Source organism: Marmota flaviventris, chromosome 16 (assembly GCF_047511675.1).
Source record: "Marmota flaviventris isolate mMarFla1 chromosome 16, mMarFla1.hap1, whole genome shotgun sequence".
Taxonomy (NCBI): domain Eukaryota; kingdom Metazoa; phylum Chordata; class Mammalia; order Rodentia; family Sciuridae; genus Marmota; species Marmota flaviventris.
The window spans coordinates 12,934,597-12,949,935 of record NC_092513.1 but is presented as its reverse complement, the minus strand read 5'-3'; the positions used below and the strand labels follow the sequence as shown (position 1 = coordinate 12,949,935).

Below are 15,339 nucleotides of genomic sequence, written 5' to 3'. Positions count from 1 at the left end.
TCTAACTTTCTACAAAAATTAACTCAAAAGACATCATAGACTTAGATATAAAACATGAAATCATAAAACTTTTAGGAAAAACACATATAGCCATCAGGGTCTAGGGTTAGGTGAGTGCTTCTTGGATTTGATATCAAAAGTACAATGTACAGAAGGAAAGAAATAATAAACTGGACCTTGTCAAACAAACACTTTTGTTTTCTAATGGACACTGCTAAAAGGATGAAAAGATAAGCTACAGACTGAGAGAAACATTTGCAAAACATCTGATAAGGGACTAGTATATAGACTACCTTAAGGACTCTGAAAAAACAACAGTTAAGAAAGGATCCAATCAGAAAATGGGCAAAAGACATGAACAGACATTTCACCAAAGAGAGTATTATGGCAAATAACTACATGAAAATATGCTTAACTTTATTAACAAGTTCAGAAATGCAAATTCAAGCCTTAATGAAACATAATTATACATGTTAGAATAACTAAAATAAAGCCAGGCACTATGGCACATGTCTATAATCCCAGCAGCTTGGGAGGCTGATACAGGAGGACTGTGAGTTCAAACCCAGCCTCAGCAATTTAGTGAGGTCCTAAGTAACTCAGTTAGACCCTGTCTCTAAATAAATACAAAAAATAGCTGGAAATGTGGCTCAGTGGTTAAGTGGCCCTGATTTCAATCCCTGGTACCAAAAGAAAAAGAAAAAAAAGAAAGAAAGTAGCTAAGATATGCGGCTGGGGATGTGGCCCAAGTGGTAGCGTGCTCGTCTGGCATGTGTGCGGCCCGGGTTCGATCCTCAGCACCACATACCAACAAAGATGTGGTGTCTGCCGATAACTAAATAAATAAATAAATATTAAAAAAAAAATAGTAACACTGGTGAAGATGCAGATAACTGGATCACCACTCATACTTTGCTGGGGGATATAAAGTGGTACAGCCATTCTGGGAAATTGGTTGTTTCTATTCGGTCTACAACAAACTAAAAATGTGGGCAGCTGAGCAAAGTGAAACAACTTCCAAAGTGCCCCTGGGCAATCAGGTACCCCTAGGGTTTCTGCTCAAAAGAATTTTTACTTTTACTCCCTAGAGCCTGAGAGGGTGTGGTCTTGCCAATTCCTAGGATACCCATTGTCTCTGCTTAAAGTATTTAACATTTCTTTAGTGTCTGTATTATCCACTTTTACTCATACTTTTCTGGCCAAACTGCAAGTTTTTCAAGTCTTTCTGCTCTGCTTTCCACTCCTGATTATCACAGTAAACTTGGCTAAAACCCACCAGCAAAATCTGTGCCACTGCCTGAATGGTGTGCTGAATAGAAATTTTTTCTGCCTAATTTATTAGTCCATCACCTTTGAATTCAGCCTCATAGAAAGTCTCAGAACAAGGGAAAAATCTAGACAATTTCTTTGCTACAATGTAACAACAACAACAACAACAAAAACCACTAAAAATGCAACTACCATATGAAAAAGGGCTCTTGGGTCTTTATCCCAGAGAAACTGAGATTTATGTCCACAAAAAAAACCTGTACATGAACACTCTAGATGTCCTCCAACGGTTTCATTCATGATTAAACAAACCATGGTGGATCAATATCATGAAGTACTACTAGGACTACTGTTACACCCAGCTTAGATGAATCTTGAGGAAATCATGCTGACTAAAAAACACCAATCCCAAAAGATTGCATGCTATGATTCCATTTATATAAACCTCTCAAAAAATGACAAAATTAGAGACTGGGAACAGGTTAAATGGTCAGGTGTTAAGGTTTAGACATGCAATGTCTCTCTAAGCTCCTGTGCTAATGCAAAATGTTCAGAGGTGAAATTATTAGATTATGAGAGCTGTGACCTCATCAGTCCATCCAAGTTTCAATGGATTAATTGGGTGGTAATAGGTAGGGCATAGCCAGAGCAGTAGATGGGTCACTAGGGGCATCCCCTGGAAAGGTTCACTGCCGCTGGATGGGAAATAGAGGGGATTAAGTGTCCCCTCTTTCTCTGCTTCCTGGCTGTCATGAATGGAGCAGCACTCCTCCACTACACCCTTCCACCATGATCTGCCTTAGCTTCGCTCAGACCCATGGACTAGGTCAACCAAGGGTTAAACCTCTGGAACCATGAGCCAAAATAAACTTTTCCTTCTCTAAGTTGTTCTTGTTGGGTATTTTGATCACAGCTACAAAAACTGACTAACATCAGAGAACAGGGATGGTGGGTGGGAGAAAAGAGACGATGGTGGTCATAAAAGAGCAACATGATGGATCCTTATAGATGGAACTTTTCTCTATCTCAACTGTGGTGGATACATAAACCCACAATGTAACAAAAGTGCACACAAATACATACAAATACTAGTCCAAGTGAGGAAATGTGAGTAAGAATTGCAGAATGTCTCCATGTCAATATCCTGGTAGGGATATTGTACTAGTTTGACAAGATGTAACTGGGTAAAGGGTACACTGGATCTCTGTATTGTTTTTACAACTAACTGCATGTCAATCTACAATTATCTCAAAAATTTTCATTAAAAACTAACTTTTAAAAATATGCACAAACATATGAATAACAAGCATGATTTATTAAAATATTTCAACTAAGTTAATTTAGGTAGTGAAACTGTATTATTCAACAGAGGACTCAACAAAAAAGAAAATGATCATCCAAACAATTCCCAGAACAATCATATGTAAGACTATTACATTCTGAAGCAGCTGCTCATGGATGGGATATAGAGGGGATTGTCAATGGGAGAACAGGTCTCCTACTGGGGCACGCTTCTTTTGTCCAGAAGTAAGAGGGAAAAAATGGTATTGTTTTAGAAATGATAAAATGTTGTAGTTGCATGTTTCATAGTCCAAATAGGTAAATTTTCAAGTTTTGTAAGTTAGATACGATGTAAGAAGTGGAGCTTGGCATGTGGTCAACTGTTGCTTTGGAGAAACTGGTCACATAAGAATGTATCCCAAAGACTCTGTAGTAAAGCCACACAGCAGAAATAAATTCTTTCTTATTCTCACGATAATTTTCTTATTTTGAAAGGCTATGCCACTTACTTCCTTAGACACTTGTTTCCCCTCATTCACAGTCAGCTCTTATTGTGGTGTCATAGTCAGATACCACATTGACTTTGTTAAAGCAAAACTCTTTCCATATATATATATATTTTTTCTTTCTTTCTTTTTTTTTTTTCTTGAGACAGTCTTCTTGTGTTGCCCAGGCTAATCTTGGGCTTGTGCATCCAAGTGATCCTCCAGCCTCAACCTCCTGAATAACTGGGATTACAGGAATCAGTCATCACATCCAGCTTAAAGTGAAATTCTTATGGTTGGTATTTAAGCTTCAAACACTGTACAATTACTTAGTTGAAGCTATTCTTTCTCCAATGATGAAAATGTCTGTAACCGTCTGATATGGAAGCCACCAGGCACATATGGCCGAGCCCTTGTGGCTCATGTGACTGAAGAGTGAATTTTTATTTAAATAGCCACTTGTTACTATGGTACTGAATAGCATATGCTAAACTTTTAAGACTCTTTCTCCTTATAAATGCCCCCATTTCACCCTTGGTTTTGTTAGCATTCTGCATTTAAAACAAAATTAACCATGTCATTAGTATGATTAAGGAGAGCTAATGATTCTTTCAGAACATAATCCTTACCATCTCTGTTGCTATAACCCTAGTTCAATCCACAATCACATCTATCAAAACTATACCTAGCCTAGGAGGCAATCAGCCTGCCTTCACCCTTGTATTCCAAAGTACACATAGCAACTGCTGATGGCTTCCTACTGTAAATAATGAAGTTCAAATGCTGCAGCATCATCTATAGGGCCTCACAGGGCCATGGCCCCAGCTATGTTTGGATCTTAGCTGTAACCCTCTAGACCTCCCCTTTACTCAGGCAGCCTGAGCACTACAGACCTCTCCTAGAACACTCCAGTCCTAGTTAGCTGGCAAATTCAGAGAGCCCTCCCTAATCTGCATAGCAGAGGCTGTATTCCACCCATGCTTCCAGTTTTCCCCTCATTCCTGCACTCCCTTACCCATCATCACTGTATTTACATATGTATTCACTCAGAGGCCTTCTCCTTTACTAATTAAGCTCTGTGAGGACAGAGCCTCACTTGGAGCTTCCGAGCCTCAGAACAGTGCTGGCAGAAGGTAGGTACTCAAATTGCTGAATGAGTGAAAAAAATCTCCCTCCCTTTGGTTATTCTGTTTCTTGTTATCTCTAACAATTTCTCTACACTGGATATTTCTGAAAGCACACAAATAGCCCTACTTCGAAACACACCCTTCAGCTTAGTTCTCTTTCTCTGCTACCTTTCAGAGCCCAAATCACATGGGGTTAGCCTCTATTCTCTTCCCCGCAGTTATGGTTTAGATGTGAGGTGCCCCTCTAAAGCTCACATGTGAGACAATGCAAGAAAGTTTGGAGGAATGATTGGATTATATCCCTAGCCTAATCAGTGAGTTAATTCTTGATGGGACTAACTAAAGTGGTAGGGTGTGGCTGGAGGATGTGGGAATTGGGCATGGTTTGGGGTATATATTTGTATCTGGAGAGTGAAGTTTCTCTCTCTGCTTCTTGATTACCATGATGTGAGCTGCTTCCCTCGGCCACACACCCCTCCATGATACTCAGCCTCATCCTGAACCCAAGAAATGGAGCCAGCCTTCTATGGACTAAGACTTCTGAAACTGTGGGCTCTCAACTTTCCTTCCTCTATAGTTGTTATGGTCAGATCCTTTAGTCACAGCAGCAAAAAAGCTGAGCAAAACACCCTCATTACATGAATAAAACTGCTCAGATCAAGGCTATGGTGTCAGACCCAAAGACAAGCTCTGGCTTCATCTTGACCTGACTATATTCCACAAAGTTTCTCATTTCCTTCTTGACTGTCTTCTGCTGATCCCCAAGCCCCATTTTCCTGATTTTTTTCTACCTCTCCAGCAGCTTCTCTGTTGATCCTCCTCCTGGCATGTGATGAAATATGTTCCTCTGTGTTTGCGATGGGACTCACTTGTTTACTCCCTCCCTAAGTAAGATGTCTCAATGATTTAACACCGATAATCTTTAGGCTGACTACCAAATTTATTCCATCTTAAAACATAGTCATTCACATTGCTCCTATGTTTAAATTCATCCAGATGTTTACCTGTACGCATAAGTGGGTTTTGCTTCTGTGATTTTTTTTGGCTTGGTTATCCCCCGTAATGTAACCTCCATAAGAACAGGAGTTACTTATGTCTGTTGTCTTCACTTTTGCATGAGTTTGGCACAGAGGGATGGCAAAAAACAGTGACTTCATTACCCCATGGTCAGTCATGGTCCAGTCAATCAATATGAAAGAATCAAGATAGGGAACATCTGGGACTGTCCTTTTCAGGTTAGGAGCCCATGGTGTATTTACCTTAGAAAACCCTGGGAAATGGTAAATTCTACAATTACATGTCTCAGAAGAAAAAATGTCCCGTTCCTTGTCTGCCAATACTAATGCTTTCTCTATGCTCCAGAACCCATGCCCCCCTCCACTCTGACATTTACTCCATCAGTGTTATGCCACTCTACTATTCTCCCTTTTTTTTTTTTTTAGGTTAGGTCTCTCCTCTGCAGAAAAATGTTTAAATCTTACCTCAGACTAATATCTACAGAATTCAAATAACCAACTCTCTTCAGTTCCTAGATTTCTCTTTACCGACTCTCTTACCATCTCTTCACCTCCACAGCAAAATCCCAAAGAGTACCCCAGGTTCATCCGGGTTTCTTGATATCCTGTTCCTCCCACAGCAATGTGTTCTGCCTGCTGATTCCCAAGGCTCATGCGGAACACCAGAACAAACACCTAACAGTGTCTCCTGACTGACTATCACACCATTCACCCTGGTCTAGAGTCTTTCAGGCTCCCTTTGCTCTTTCCTTAAACCTCAACAACCCAGAGTTTCTGCCTTAGTCCTCGTTTTTTCTTATTCTGTAAGCTCTCCAAGATGGGATTCCCTATGTCCACAACCTCTGCTACCATCTTTATGCTAATAACTCCCCAATGCTCACTGGGCATTTTTCTTGGATAGTCCCCACAAACACTTCAAATTCTGCAAGTTCAGAACTAAATTTATTTTTGCATCTCCCTAAACATACCCCTCTTTTTGTATTCCCAGAACCAACTCCTACCCTTTCAAGATATCTAATCCAGAAAGCTGGGAGAAATCCCATATTCCTCCTCCCTCCTCACTTTTTTATTATAGATATAAGATTATTCTCCTTTGATCAAGCCTTTCTTCTTTATTTGAATAAGTACAACACTAATCTGGTCAGTTACTATGTCCCATCACACAGGCCTCTGCCTTCTAACTGGTTTCCTTGCACCAGGCTTGCTTCCAGTCACGTTTACTCCACCCCCACATACAAATGACAGTTTGATTCTAAATCAAAAGTATGAGCATGCTACTCCATGGTTTGAAACTGTTCTATGACTCCCCATGGATGTGGCACACAAGGCTCCTCATGATATGGCATACCTCCTCAGGCCTGTGCCTCCGACTTTGCACACTGAATTCCCATCATATTAACTACTGGCACAACCCCAATGGACTTCGGTGGCATGCCTCTGTATGCATACAGTGTACTCTATACTCTCTCTTGTGATATTCCAGCTTCTTGAGAACTTGTCCTTCTGCTGCAAAACCTTCCCAATATCTTAAGATGGCTCAGCCTACATTACTTAATAGATTCCCACTGTCTCCTGTACATTTTTCCAAAGATCACACTGTATCTTAAGCCACTTAATATGTCTGTTTTCACATAAGCCATGTAAGGTCACCAATGATAGATAGATAGATAGATATGTTTTACAATTTCCCAGGACTTAGTACAATGCATGGCAGGGTAGACATAATAAATATTTAGGGACTGAGTCAACTTGGGAGTTTTATTTCATATTGTATTACCTGAAGTTTCCTCCAACCTCTGCAAAGTTTATTACACTACTGAGTGCATAAGTTGTTTTTTATCTCCTTGGGAAAGCATCCAAGGAGACAGAATTTTGTAATGAAAAAGCCAGGCTTGTAAGTAGACAGATTTGGATTAAAAAAGAACCTAACACTCAGGGAGTATTAGTATATACTAATTAACTAGTTACTTAACTAAAACTAATTAATTAATCACATCTTTGGGCACACAAACCTTAATAAACTTAGGTTTCTAATACTGTGAAACTGGAATAATATTCACCTGGAAGAGCTGTTTTGGGTATTACATGAGATCACATCAAACATATAGGAGATGATTACAGTTGTGTTTTCTATGATCACATCACCTCCTCTGTGAAGCATTCCTCATTTGATCTCAGAAGAGTAAGATATGCTCTTCCACACGACATTTCCACATTAACCCATGATTCTATTATAGTATCATGAAATTATTTCATAATTTTGATTTTTAGTTGTCTGTACTCCCTGTAGTATCTGGCTACAGGGATTTCTGTCTCATTCAGTGGGAGAGTTCTTCATTGTTTGACTCTTCTGCATCCAAATTTCCTAGGTTAGAAGGTCGAAAGGCTAACTGAGAAAGCATACCTGAACCAACACCTAATAAAACTATTCAACATCCTTCCTGTTTATCACTAGTCACTATACCTTCAGTGAATGTCAATCTCTAGCTGATTCACTAGAGAACATCCAACAAACAACCTTTATGCAATTTATTCTTTATTCTAAGAAATGAGTCATAGTTTCAATTGCAACATTTTATGAAAAAATATAAAACATTTATTTTCATATATTTAAGGAAGATTTTCAAGAAAAGAGCTGCAAACCAGTCTTCCCTTGCTTTTATTTATTTATTTATTTATTTATTTATTGGTAAAAACTTGATCTCTGTTTAAAATAGGTCTACTGTGAGTGGTCTTTGCTCAGGACCAATTATTTTGAGTCAAGGAGTTCTTTTCCATTTGACATCTGTAACAGTCGATCAATATTGCTGTCTGTTTGATAAACTAGTGTAAGTCCAAGACAGATATTCAATATAGATATTTCATGCTATTCTGTTGTCCCAAACTGACCTTTTAGGCTGGAAATCCTGGAGGCTAAGCCACATTCCAAACCCTACTGAAATCACAGATCCTTTTAAGATGGAAGGCATCCTTACAGATTTTTTTTTTCTCAAAGAATTCCATTCCGTAAAGCACTAACGACTGAATCTACAATTTTAGTATCCCATCATTTATGTACATAACACTGTGCTCATTACCTTGGGCCTGGAGAAGTGGAGCCACAAAAGTTTAAAAATACTTCCTGATCTTACATACTGCAATTTGGGAGCGTGCACATAAACACATATGTTCAATGAATTATGTAAGTTGGCTCTAGCCACAGCTTCCAGGGCCGTACTCATTTTTCTACTCACGTCAAACAAACTCAAAAAGAAGGGCTTTGCGTTATAAGCCTGAGAAAGTAAGAGAGAGCCACAACCATCCTATTTTGAACTGGCCCAAGTAGTGCTTTGCAAAAATTATGCTTTTACTTTCTTCCTGGCAGTTATTGGAGAGACCTGCCCAGCTTGCTTTGAGGCTGTTTTGTCTCGCCTTTTAAAGCTCCAACCAACTCAGGAGTCTCCCAGAGCCCGCGGCCGTGGACCCCCGGGTGGCAGAGCTTCCAGGGTCCCACCTGCGGCTCCCCGGCGCCCCGCCCCTGCCCGGCCAGGGCGCGGCCGCTTCCTCCCTCCTCCTCGCCCCAACCCCACCGCTCGCGCCGCCTCGCGGCTCCGGCTCTCGGAAAGGGGCGGGAGAGGAAAAGGGATACCTGAAGGTTGGCCCCAGCAGATGCCATGGCGGGGATCCAAAGTGGCTCTCTGAGGAGTAACGCGGGGCGAGAAGCGCCAACAGGGGCGAAGCCCGTGTAACAGCCGCAAACTTCGAGAGGCTGGGGCTCTCGGACCCAGAACAGCCGCCTCAGTTCGGGAACGAGCAAAACAACCCTCCACGCTCCTAGTCGCCGGACCCTCCTCACGATACTTCCGCAATCCCGAGCCCCCTCCGGGCTATGAACACACCTCCGACCGGAGCACGTCCGCTTTCGTCATCAGCACGCGCTCTCTCTAGTCACACTGTACGCGTCTCACTGCAGCCCGGGCCCTCGCGAGATGGGGAGAGGCAGCCCTGAAGCCGGATCGAGTCTGGCGGAAGTCAGGCGTGGCGCCGGCGCACTGCGACACAGGCCTTCGGGCTGGCTGGCGACCGATAGAGCCGGAGAAGCGCCAGCGCGGGCTAGGTCTTTTTCTTCCTTCCTTCCTTCCTTTTTTTCCCTTACCCCACCCCATATTCTTAAACTTTGCGATGAATTTTTGGTTCATCTGACTCCTTTCTCGCCTTGTCACTCCGTGACGTCTGTGCGAAAAAGGCATCTCATCTCCAGGACCTCCGGGGACTTTGGTCCGGAGTGTTTTCCTCGTTCCCATCGTTTCCTCGTCTGAAATGGGGCGCGCGTGGTACCCTCCTCCGGGCGACGGGGGATGCAGAGGTGATGGGCAGCAGCTAGAGGACAGGCGACTTTGCCCCAGTTACTGGTCGACCCCACTGACCCGGTTCAGCTGTCGCTCGAGGAAGCCGTGGGGATAATTGGCATAAATACGGCATTTTAGCCGCTGCCCTGGAGCTTACCGTGTGGTGGGGAGGCCGGCTCCGAACCTGTCTTGCAGAATGTCACGTGTACCAGTTATATTTACAAGGAAAGTTGTGGCTTCAGAGGTTACGACCTTGTGTGAGCACCTTGATCAGAGATTAATGGCAGAACTGCAATAAAGCCGTTTCCCGGCCTTTCTATTACACAAATCCCTCCTTTCTGTTTATGGTTAGGTTTCTCAAAGGAAAGCAAAATAGTTGTAATCACTCTGTCATTTTATTTCCCTCTCTTTCCTTATTTTTTTGGTAATCATCTGGTGTCTCCTAAATAAGTACTCACCTCCCCTTTTTAGTTGGTGTGATCACCAATCCTTGAAATCTCTCTTTTATAACTTCTTTATATAACTTCTCTATACCCCTTAGTATTTCCCAGTTCTACTCCTCAATACAGAATTTTCTCTCTGCCCATAGCTTCTCTCAATACAGTCTGCCCCTCTTACCCTCTTCTTGTGTTTTATCTGTCAATCAACTAGAAATGGCTTCAATCTAAATCTGTAGGGCTACCGTATGGCCTGCTCAACATTAATATTGCCTTTTAGAGATGGGGAGTGGTGGTGTTGTTTGTGGGGTTTTTTTTGTATGTGTTTTGTGGTACTGGAGATTTAACCCAGGGACCCTCTATCTCTGAGATGTACCTTCGGCCCTCTTAATTTCCATTTTGAGATGGTCTTGCTAAGTTACCCAGGCTGGCATTGAATTTAAGGACTCCTGAATCAGCCTCTTGAGTATCTGGGATTACAGATGTGGGCCACTGTCCCTGCCTTCTGAGCTCTGTTTTACAGGTTTTTTCTGGGAGACAAATTCAACAGATTCAAAACCAAATTAATTTCTTACAGCCCAAATGTCCTCCTCTGGTTTCTCATTCTTAGAATGCTTTCACCAAATCTGCGTCATGCAGGCTCAGAACTCAAAGCTTCCTCTCAGCCCTCCATCTCAAGCCTTCCTTTACAGTAGGGACTTCAGCCCTTAATGAATGCCAGTACTTAGTAAATGTTTAATTATTATTAGGTGCTTAACTGAACTGCTTAAAATCCGGATACTGTTGAGGCCTGGGGACAAAAAGACAGTCAACGTAGGTAATGAATGATTGGGTCAGAAAGATGGGGGCTGATTCAGGAGGAAATAAAATGGTACTACCTTCAGGACATTTCCCCCTTCTCCTGTTGCCAAGGTGACCTACCTCCAGGGAATTGTTTCTGCGGGAGTTGTTCAGGAATGACCCCCTCCCACTCTCTTCCTTTTCCCACCCAGTATCACTCTGCCTTTTGGCTCACCTTTGTCGGGATGTGGGGGCGGGGACAGAGCATGAGAACAAAGGAAATCTGAAATGTATAAAAGGGGCAGAATACCCCACTTACGCAGACACCCAGCTCTGTGGCCCCCTTCTCTGTCAAGTCTACCTCTGTTCTGTCCTTTAAATAAACTTGCTTTCTACCCTTGCCTCGGAGTTTCATGGATGTTCAGTCTTCAATATCTGGGGAAATGGGACTTGGCCTTGATTGATTCACATCATTGGTATCACTGGTTCTTTAATGACTATCAAATAAACCTGATTTTGCCTGAAAGTACAACCAGACTCCTTTCAATTCAAACCTCCCTCCACCCTTTTGTATGTGTTGGGGATTGAACCGAGGGCCCTTTGCATGCTAACCATGTCTCTACCACTGAGCTAGCTTCAGGGCCTCAATCCCTAAATCTTTACAAAAACTAAACACAAGTGCAAGGCATCAGAAAATATGATGATGTATGGTCCTTGCCATTTAGGAGTTTATTTATTTATTTATTTTTTTTAGAGAGAGGGAGAGAGAGAGAGAATTTTAATATTTATTTATTTTTTAGTTAACGGCGGACACAACATTTTTGTTTGTATGTGGTGCTGAGGATCGAACCCGGGCCGCACGCATGCCAGGCGAGCGCGCTACTGCTTGAGCCACATCCCCAGCCCCCCATTTAGGAGTTTAAAAATCAGTGGAAGACACAGAAGAGTTTAAAAAAGAAGAATTCATTGAGTGTTAATGAGTACTACCATAAGCAAGTCTATTTTAGATATTGGATATGAACCAGTCAAAATCCCCTATCACCATGAAGGTCATGTTGATATGACATACCCCAACCCCATTGCAGTGAAGAGGACATACCAGTTCTGTATTGTTCTCCCCCCCAAATCTATAACCTCAGTCTAATCATGAGAAAAAGGAAAAACTGCTTTGAGGGATTTGTCTACTTCTACAATTTATCTGAACTATTCTCTTAAAAAATGTCAAGTTCATGAAAGAAGGAGCAAGATGAAAAAATGTGGCATATATACACAATGGAATATTACTCAGCAATAAAAGAGAATAAAATCATGGCATTTGCAGGTAAATGGATGGTGTTGGAGAAGATAATGCTAAGTGAAGTTATCCAGTCCCCCCAAAAAACCAAATGTCAAATGTTTTCTCTGCTATAAGGAGGCTGATTCATAGTGGGGTAGGGAGGGGGAGCATGAGAGGAATAGAGGAACTCTAGATAGGGCAGAGGAGTAGGAGGGGAAGGGAAGAGGCAGGGGGTTAGCAAGGATGGTGAAATGTGATATCATTATCCAAAGTACATGTATGAAGACACGAATTGGTGTGAACATACTTTATATACAGCCAGAGATATGAAAAATTGTGCTGTATATGTGAAATAAGAATTGTAATGCATTGTGCTGTCATTTATTTTTTAAAAATCAATTTAAATTTTTTTTTTAATTTAACAAAAAAGGAGCAGTTGAATTGTCACAGACTAAGAAGACCAAAAAAAAAAAAACAATTGAATGCTGTGTTGGATTCTGGATTAGACCCTGGAGCAGAAAAAGAATATCAGTTGAAATACTGATAAAAATGAGAATAAAATCTGTAGTTTAGCTAATATTTTACACTAATATTAATTTCTTAGTTTTAATGTCTGCACTGTGGTTATTTAAGATGTTAGTGGTAGGGGAAGTTACGTGAAGAGTATATGGGCATTCTTTATACACCTTTGCAACTCTTCTGTAAATATGGTGTTAAAATAAAAGTTTTCTTTTTTAAAATTCCTGTTCTCTGGGGCGTTATATTCTAGTGGAATAGAAACTTTACCTTTTACATGTTTAAAATGTAAAGATGTTACAGGTATAAGAACTTTTGCATGTTACTGAATTCGGTAAGGAATGGGGGGTAAATGTCCCATTTTTACAAGTGAGGAAGTGGAACCTCAGAGATCAGGCGTTCCCCCTAATTAGCATGACAGAGCTGGAATTTGAATACAGGATATCTGAATTACTTTCTTGGGAATCCTGAACTCATCACAATTTGGACCTCAAATTGCATTTGGATAATGTATGCTGAGTGCCTAACACAGTGCCTGGCACACAGCAGGTATTTAAAAAATTGTTAGCCTCGTGACAGTGTTTTACTTTTCTAAATGGTAAAATCCCCAAGGTCTGAGACTTTACCTCACTTACTTTTGTCACTACCTCTGCTCCTACCCACCTCATATACCCCCACAGAATATATGCTTAAATAGTCAAAGTTTGTTGAGTGAAATGAAACTTTCCTGCTTATGATCAAGGACTTTGGAAATGAGGGAGGTCAAAGGGGATCACAGTTAACATATGTGGATTCAGCCTTTGAAAGGGTCTCACATGCTGGGCTTGATGGCACAAGCCTGTAATCCCAGCAACTCCGAAGGCTGAGGCAGGAGGATCAAAAGTTAGAGGTCAGCCTCAGCAATTTAGAACTTGTCTCAAAATAAAAATAAAACTACAGCGTTTCTCATGCAGACCATCCAAGACTGAATCCATCTCAGTCTTCTGGGCCATTTGAAACGCAGTGTACACCATAAGGCCCTGACGATGCCCTGCACAGCTACCCATGTGCTCCCAGAAGTCAGGTCTCTTCTTGTTGCATTGCTAGCTCCTCCATGACCTGGAGAGCAACTCTCAGGAAGGCCAAGTAAGTGCTGACAGAACTGGTCATGTAAAGAGGTGACTCACAGGCAGTTATCAGGCCGGAAACCTGATGGGCCACCTCAGGTGGCACACCTTTCTGGAGGTGCTCAGTTGCCCTGAGGCGCCGCCCTTTCTCCCTCAATGCTCTTCAACATTTTATTCACATGAAGCCACAGCCAGCTTGTCAAGTGAGAAGTGGACTCGGGAATTAACCCATCAACGTCAGTCAGTCACGGGACAAGGGTGTGGGGATCAGGCAGCCATTCGTCATTGTCACCCTACAGGGCAATACCACACAAGGCGTCCTCAGAGAAGAAAAGAGGAGATTCCTGCCCTGAGGAAGTCTGCAGGGCCGCACTGTCACCCCCAGATTAGGGCACTGTGGCACGTCTGTCTCCCTCTCTGCTGCTTCCAGACTCTCTCTTCAGGGTAAGGCTCAGACCTTCTTTTAAAGGGTTCTCCTTTCTAGTGGACTCTAAGCCAACTGACTATATCTGCAACATCCCTTCACTTCTGAAACGTGCTATTAGTTTGAAGAAAGTTACAGGTCTTACCTAAACTCAAGGGGAAGGGGATTGTCCAAGGACATGACTCATTGGGGTCACCTTAGGGTGTGCTCACCACAGTCATATAAAGGAGGCAGGAGAAATTAATACTCTTCTCTTAACATAAGAGACATGTGTGGGATTTTTGTATTCTGAATACAGTACTTACAAGCAACCGTAACATTTGTGGATATACAGTTTGTTTTATGGAACTAAGACAATTATTGCATTAATTAAGATTTCAAAAATAGAATTAAAAATGGAGTGACTAATAACGGGTGCTTATAAGAAAGGCTTTGTGATACAGTGCTGTCCTAGTATGTCATATGGAAGAGAATCATTCAGTATAGAAAAGAGGAGTCAGTTCTCTGATACGGTTTGGATAGGCATCCTCCGAGGCCTGTGTGTTGAAGGCTTGGTCCCCAGTGTGGTGCTGATGAAAGGCAGTGGCACTTCAAGAGGTGGGGCCTGGTGGGAGGTTTTTAAGTTGCTGGGGGAGCATCCTTGAAGAGGATAGTGGGACCCTATCTCTTTCTCTTCCTCTTTTTTGTTCCCTCTCCATGAGACATGCTCCCCACCATGATGTGCTTCCTTGCCACCAGCCCAAAAGCCATAGAACCAACTGACTGTAGAAAGGAACCCAAATCCAGGAAGCAAAAGAAACCGTTTATTTTTATGAGTTGGTTATCAGGTAGATGTTACAGTAACAGAAATTGGACTAACGTACTTAACTTCAGACCACATCCACCCATATGGATCCCAGTGGAAAAACTCCCCTGGACTTTGAAGCTCCTGTTGTCCACCAAGCACTCATTTCAATTGTCTTTAGAACAAGCAAAACCCTCCATGATCTCCACCACTAAGTCGACACAGATATCTGGTGTGAGGAATCAGGGTGGAATCATTTTTAGTCTAAAACATAACCTCTCCATCTCAGGGTCTAGTTTCTGGAGAAGGACCCAGGAGAATTTAAATTCTATCTTAGGATGTCTCCCGGCACTGAATGGCACAATCTTATAGACAGCAACAGTATCATCATCAAGTGAATGACTCTCCTGATGAGCTAATTATTATCTAAGTGAATATTTTCCCAGGAACTATAGTGTACAGTAGTTGTTCACTGTCCCATTTGATTGCTAAATCATGTCAATATGACAA

General features: G+C 41.9%; 1 protein-coding gene across 1 annotated transcript in view; it reads right to left on the bottom strand.

The window, feature by feature from the left end:
- Vps4b (vacuolar protein sorting 4 homolog B) overlaps nt 1-9,088 on the bottom strand; it is a 34,806-nt gene extending 25,718 nt beyond the window's left edge. The window contains exon 1 of the mRNA XM_027949027.3: nt 8,807-9,088. Coding sequence (XP_027804828.1) covers nt 8,807-8,833 — 27 coding nt within the window. The 5' untranslated portion in view covers nt 8,834-9,088. The remainder of the gene's footprint in view (nt 1-8,806) is intronic.
- Nucleotides 9,089-15,339: the final 6,251 nt, after the last annotated feature.